General features: G+C 49.2%; 1 protein-coding gene across 1 annotated transcript; it reads left to right on the forward strand.

Annotated features, from left to right (window-relative positions):
* Positions 1-3,227: 3,227 nt before the first annotated feature.
* On the forward strand, positions 3,228-4,157 carry LOC119403558 (uncharacterized protein K02A2.6-like). Its single transcript, XM_037670486.1, has one exon. It carries the CDS (start codon positions 3,228-3,230, stop codon positions 4,155-4,157), a length of 930 nt encoding a protein of 309 aa, XP_037526414.1.
* Positions 4,158-7,342: the final 3,185 nt, after the last annotated feature.

A 7,342-nucleotide genomic window follows, 5' to 3' on the forward strand; every position in this document is an offset into this window, starting at 1 on the left:
CCCCTCAACTCCATCTGCCAGCCGCGCTCACTTGCGCCAACCGGTCCGCTACCGAAAGGCCCCTTCATGCCGTCGTGAGATCAGCCTGGGCACGACACCAGCGTACTTTCGCCTAGTTCCCCGCCCTCTACGCTTCTCCCAGAGCCGCCCGCCAGAGACCCAAGGGTTCCCGATAGTCCTTCACCGTTGACGACCTGGACTGCCCACGGACATTTTGTCTCGCGTCACCAGCCTTGTATATACGCCCCCATAGTTTTTCATTTCATCTTCATTTCTGCGGGGGGGAGTAATCTGTAGCGGCACCTTCATCACCGCTCACGATCATCATCACCATTTTACCATTTACGCGCCGCGCCTCTCGCGCAGCTGATGCCTAGCGATCGAGGTGCGGGCAGTTAAGAACGTGCTCACGCTCCTGGGGGCTGGACGCCGGCAGCCGCTGCCGCTCTGCTGGTACTAGGGCCTTCTAATAAAGTAGCGAGAACGGCACGGCCACGTCGGCCGCCTTCACGTCTCTCTCTCTCTACTCGCTACAGGGGTATTTTTGGATGAAGCTTTGCGGGACCGTTTCGTTACCGGGCTGAAAGACGAGACAACGCAAGCAGAGCTTCTGAAGAGGGCCACACTGACGTTTGCAGAGGCGTGCGAACTAGCCCGAAGTGTTGAACTAGCCCGTTCCGAGACGAAGAAATTCCAGCCGAAGGGGCAAGAACTGGGTGTCCACGCCGTACAACGACACGCTCTGAGTTCAAGGTCGGGACAGCCGCGTGGAGACTACAAGGAACCCAGACCAGCGAAAGAAACAACCGGTTGGGCTTGCTAACGCTGCGGAGCCACCTCCGACACCGACGAAAGGTGCCCGTTCAAGAAATACCGCTGCCGCGCCTGCAAACGAGTGGGCCACTTGGCAAGAGCGTGCCGATCGCCCGCCAGCACAGCACACTATGCGGAGGACAGTAGTGGTGAGGACAATATTTTGCTACAGAATGTGTTTTCGTGTAACGAGAGTGTCCGAAACTATACTGTAAACGTACGGGTCGGGGGTCGTAATGTGCCGATGCAGATAGATACGGACGCGTCTGTTTCTATGGTCCCCGAGACTCTCTATCAGCGACACTGGGCCGGGCGACCATTCTTGCCGTGTAGGATAAAGCTAAAAGCCTATGGGGGAACGCCGTTAACGGTTCTGGGCAAGCTGATGATGCCGGTAGAGCACAACAACCAGACAGCGACGCTGCCTCTGATCGTTGTCCGTACGTTGCAAAAGAGTGAGACTGCGTTGCTAGGGCGAGACTGGTTGGAATCTCTTAAATTGGATTGGTTGAGTGTGGATGGGGTGGGGATCGATCGAGTAGCGAGCTTGCTTGAAAGGTTCTCGGAAGTGTTTGAACCAGAGCTCGGACAGATAACGGATTGTCAAGTAAGCTTGTTGCTGAAGGAGGGCACAACACCGGTCTTTTGTAAACCTCGACCGGTGCCCTTCGCACTCCGAGATCCCGTTTCCCAACAATTGAGGGCCTGGCAGAACGCAGAAGTGATTGTTCCCGTCCTAAAAAGTGACTGGGCCACGCCGCTGGTGGTGGTTCGAAAAGGAGACAACACGGTCAGGATTTGCGGAGACTGCAGAATGACGGTGAATACCTGCTTGCGCACCGATCATTATCCGCTGCCAGTCATGAAAGATTTGTTTGTAGCCTTGCATGGGTGCAAATATTTCACTGTGCTTGACCTTTCAACCGCGTATCAGCAGCTGCAGTTGCACCCTGACTCGCAGTCTTTGCTCACGATAAATACGCACATGGGGCTGTTTAAGTTTACGCGCCTACCGTATGGGATAACCAGTGCACCCTCGATATTCCAGGCAGTCATGGACGATGTTCTAGGAGGCCTAGATAAAGTCGCCTGCTACCTGGATGATGTGTTGATTGCCGGGGAAAGTTTTGAGGAGTGTTGGGAAAAGGTGGAAAGCGTGCTGACAAGGTTCAAGAAACGAGGCATTAAATTGCGCAAAGAGAAGTGCAAGTTTTTCGAAACATGGGTGGCGTATCTGGGTCACGTGCTGGACGCAAATGGCATTCGGCCATCCGATAAGGTGCGCGCTATCAAAGACGCGCCGACACCCAAGAACAAACAGGAGCTTCGAGCATATTTGGGCATGCTCAATTTTTATGGCAAATTCGTTCCGAACATGTCAGCAGAGCTGAAACCATTGTATGAGTTGTCGGGCGAAAATGTTAAGTGGCAATGGACGGACAGGGTGGCGGATACTTTTAAGAGATGTAAGGATTGGCTTATGCATCCCAGAGTACTAGCATACTACAATCCGGATCAGGAACTGGGTATGGTATGCGACGCCTCGGCATATGGACTAGGGGCGATCTTATTTCATAAAGTCGCGGGGGTCGAAAGACCGATAGCGTTCGCATCGAGGACACTAAGTCAGGCAGAGCAGGGCTACGCCCACCTGGAGAAAGAGGCTCTTGCAGTTATTTTCGGTCTAAAGAAGTTCCACAGAATTTTTGTTTGGTCGAAAATTTTCCGTTTATTCAGATCACCAACACCTGGTTGGAATTTTCGTGCATGGCAAGCCAATCCCTACAATGGCAGCAGCACGGATACAGCGGTGGGCCTTAATTCTTGCAGCGTATGACTACCGATGGGTCTACCGAAAGGCAAGCGAAATCCAAAATGCCGATGCCCTTTCACGGCTACCGCTCCGAGACAAAGCAGAGGAGTCGGAGGGCGTTTATTTCTTTTCGGTGCTAGATGAGGCTCCATTGTCGGCAAGGGAAATCAGATCGGAAACGCGTAAAGATCGATTGCTGTCCAAAGTGTTGTTTTTTACGCAGAACGGGTGGCCTGCGCATGTGTCGGACGACGATCTTTCACCATACTTCGTTCGCCGTAACGAACTGTCGGTAGACCAAGAGTGCGTAACATGGGGCAATGGCGTGGTTATACCAGCTTCGTTGCGACAGAAGGTTCTAGAAATGCTGCACGAAGGTCACCCAGGGATGACTCGAATGAAAATGCTGGCAAGGAGTCATGTCTGGTGGCCTCGCTTAACGCTAGACATAGAGCAAGCGGTGAAAGAGTGCATCACTTGTCAGTTGTCACAGAATGCGGCAGCTAGAGTGCCACTAATGTCATGGGGCTGGCCAACGCGTAGATGGCAGCGAGTTCATCTAGATTTTGCGCAAAGGGACCAGCATTTCTTTTTGGTCCTAATGGACGCTCATTCGAAGTGGGTTGAGGTGTTTGTCATGACAACAACAAGTGAAAAGACAGTAGAGAAGTTGCGAGGTGTTTTCGCGGCCTACGGACTACCAGAGGAGATCGTGACCGACAACGGGCCACAATTCACATCGCAGCACTTCGCAACATTCCTGAGCAGGAATGGAATTCGTCATTCCAAATCTCCTCCCTATCACCCAGTTTCGAATGGTAGCACCGAACGGTGCGTTCAGACCGTCAAGAAGGACTTGTTTAAACAGATACTAGACGAAGAAAGAAAAGAAGACAAGAAGTCCATGCAACATCGCAACACCCCGTCCAGCACCACTGGTGAGACCCCGGCCCAGATCTTGTTGTCATGGCAGCCAAGAACCAGGCTGAGTCTGCTGCACCCGGACATGGAACAACGCATGCGCGAAAAGGGGGAGCAGGCGAAGCTCCACGCAGACCAGAAACGAGGGCCATGGAGAGACTTTTGGGAAGGCGACCAGGTTTTGGTGAAAGGACTCCGCCCGGACCACGACAAATGGCTGTTGGGTACAATTGCTCAGCGGTGCAGCGCATGCACGTACATTGTTCGCGTCGGAGACGAGGACCAATACGTTCACGCTGATAACCTGCGACTGCGTACATTTCAGGAGAACCGGAGCTGGCTTAAGGCGGCGGGAACAGTACTGGACGGGCCGAGAGTGGAAAACAAGGGTCCGCCCTTCAGGGACACTAGAGAGCCCACCTCGACCAGCACGCCTACTCGGCTCAACGATCAGGACCAACCAGCATCGAACTTGACGTCACCAGCAGCTGAATCGGCAGGGCCTTCTACCGAGCCGTCTCCGGGCCTTCTACACGACAGCTGTCCGACGCTCGACACGGCGACCCCTCGGGACAATCAACACCGCAGCTTCGACGTTCTACTCGGTTGAGGCGACCGCCAGACCGTTACGTGCCGTGAGACGAAACCTCGTAAGGGGAGAGGAGTGTTGTGTTATCGGGTTTGTGCATCGTGGTGCTGACGCAGACGCGCTTCGCTATCAGCGGTGACCTGGACTCGGACTGTTGGGCTTCGTGACGTCAATGCTCGGTGTGATAGTGGCTCGAGCATGTATATAAGCAACCGCCCCTTATCCTTCCTGGTTGTTAGACAGTTGGTTGTGTGACATTTAGCCACCGTGTGCTGCCTGCCGGTCTCGCCCCTGTTTAGACGAAGATATAATATCTTCCTCTTTTTTTTGTTTTCCAAATAAGCAAGTTGATTGTTTATTACCAAATGACGTAAACACACAAGACAGTACGAGGCATACTATCAGTGGTTCGGAATAAGCGTTAACACGAGGCCACATTTTTCGTACAGCCCGGCTTTCTTTGGCTCCAATGGTCGTGAGTGGTCAACCTCGGATTAGGTAAGGCTGGTCTTGTCCAGGCGGCACGAGCTTCAACCAACAATGCTGCAATATGGGAGAGAGAGAAAGGCAGGTTCTCACACTGCCAAGTGAGAAATTCATCGATATTCTCAAAAATGACAACAGAGAACGCACATTAACACTATCTCAAAAATAATCAGTTCAATTGCTGCACTGAATACTTTTTCTTGCTTTTAATGAAAAAAGTGTCGTCCTAGTATTCGGCAGCATGTGCAACGTCCATGAGATAATTTATACGATCCATTTCTCTTTCGCAGATGCCATACAAAGGCTTAATAAACATATTAAACGTTGAAATAATCGTACCCACACGACCACTTGAAATAAAGAGCTTCACTCGAATGAAAGAAACCTTGCATGGTTTTTAAAACGTGACATATCAAGAAAATATGTATGGCACATGTGACGGGCAGCAGCACATGCTTTCACGTCAGTTGATAAATTCACTTGTAATATTAGATAATAGTTAGAAAGGTTATCACGAAATTGTGAACGTACCAGCATCCACTGAAAATAAACTGGCCTGAAGTTGCAGGTATTCTGTAAACACACACCAGAAAGTCAGTGTATCAGACATTACTGGCACATAATTCCAGACCTCTACCTCGAATCCCGGCCCCTCTTCCACTAATATTTATGTGACTTATGTACGAATCAGTACAATTCTACTGCTAGATGTTTTAAAAGTTTTTATCTCGTGCACATGTGCCTGCGTGCGTTGCTACCTGGTTCCTATATTTTTACTTGTACTGCTTCGTAAAAAAATTATTTGTTGGAAGTTAGCACTGTGTCCGCGTCGTACCTTTGTGTTTTGTTCTGTTGCTGCGCTATAGGTGTTAATTTCGATATTATATTTCGTGAATGCTGTTGAATGCCGGCCAAGACATATAGAACGAAGCTTGGAATCCTTTGTTTATTTTGTACATTTCAAGCGGGCGCTGTAGCGTCCCTTGAATCCAATTCCTTATGTTTCGAACATGTTTTATTTTCGCGTCTTAATAACACTTCATTCTGCTCTTATTCACATACTTTATGTTTACTGCATGTCTGCGCCTTTCGTTCAAGGTCGTCTTTCGAAAACGCTACAATCCTGGATATACCGGGTGTTCAAAGTTAAGCTTTCTGATTTTTTAAAAATGCAGCACTGAGAAGAACGTGAAAACCACCTTTGCAGATAAGTTTTTCATCCAGGGGACACAAGGTGACACGATAATTATCTAACATGGCATAATGAACTTTTTAACGGTTGCAGCAAACGGGCATGTTTGTATTGAAAAATTGGGAGCAGTCGCGTTTCTACACAGTTCCACTTGGAAGAATTGTTCTAGCATGTCTGTGCTCCGAGATACCTCGCTGCAAAGTTTAATTGCGGTTTGCATGATTACGCATGCAAGGCAGCGAGCACTGGTGCAAAGCTCTTCCCGATATGCCGCGGTAGTTGCGTGCGGCGTTTTATCCGTCAACGGGTCGAAGGCTTAGGCAAAGATGATAACGGTTGCCCTTTTGCTACCGGCCGGCGATAGCAAGCAATGACTGCTCTTAACATCAGGGAGGAACATTGCGCCGATCCTCACCGTCTTGTATGCGTAATCATGCAAACCGAAATTAAACTTTGCAGCGGAATATCTCGGGGCACAGACATGCTAGAAGAATTCTTCCAAGTGGAACTGTGTAGAAACGCGACTGGCTCAAACTTTTCAGTACAAACATACCCGCATGCTGCGTTCAATAAAAAGTTCAGTATTCAACCTTAGTTAATTGGGTGGCTGACAGCAATATTTTTTGTCTTGTTTTGTGTCCCCCTGGGTACATAACTTATCTGCAAATGTGGTTTTCACGGTCTTCTCAGTGCTGAATTTTAACAAAATCAGAAAGCTTAACTTTGAACACCCGGTACATGCAACAACCACTGCACCACACTTCTTTTCAAAGGGATTCCTTTGCGCGTTTGAATGCTTTTTTATAAACTAGAAATAAAATATGAGCAATTATTTTCATCTAGATAAAGTTGATTTTTAGGAAGTGAGCTCTAGATATTATAATCTGTGAGATATTAAAGGCGCCGTTAATAGACGCGCCACCAAACTGGACCCGCGTGCGCGCCGTGGTGACATATCGGCTATAACGTTGAGCCGCTAAACACCGGCTACAGCGTTGGCCATAAAGGCCACATGTTATGGGGAAGAAAACGCCAAGAGCATTGGTGTACCTAAATTATTGTCACGTTAAAGGGATTGTCCGGCAGCTTTATAAATGAAAACAGGAGGTCTTAGAAGAAACACTGTGCCTGCTTTCAGCTCGCGTGACTAAGGTACGCGTGTAAATAATCCTTAAATAAATATCAAGTCAAGTTCTTTCTGAAAATTCCGCGTCCACGAAAAAGCACGTTGGCCACAGTAAACGTGACGTCATATGGGACTGTGTCCGGCTGGCGTGTCGTCATGCCATGCTGAGTCGTATGTAATCGCAAGAGTGCAACCATCCATTTTCATGTGAATTCAGCGCTGCAAACCAGTTTATTCCTTAACGCTCTACAATGGGGAAGACCTGTCATGCTGTGGGATGTCAGCTGCTCATTCTAAGTGACTAATCGCCAGCTTGCAGGCAACAAGCGGCTGTGGGCGAATTGGGTTGCCACCGTAGTGAATTCATTTCTGATCTGTCGAAGCACTCTTCATGCCAACGGT

Source organism: Rhipicephalus sanguineus, chromosome 8, assembly GCF_013339695.2.
Source record: "Rhipicephalus sanguineus isolate Rsan-2018 chromosome 8, BIME_Rsan_1.4, whole genome shotgun sequence".
Lineage (NCBI taxonomy): Eukaryota > Metazoa > Arthropoda > Arachnida > Ixodida > Ixodidae > Rhipicephalus > Rhipicephalus sanguineus.

Bases quoted from the DNA above. Each gene is read 5' to 3' on its own strand.
- LOC119403558 (XM_037670486.1), top strand. From the start codon at position 3,228: ATGGACGCTCATTCGAAGTGGGTTGAGGTGTTTGTCATGACAACAACA.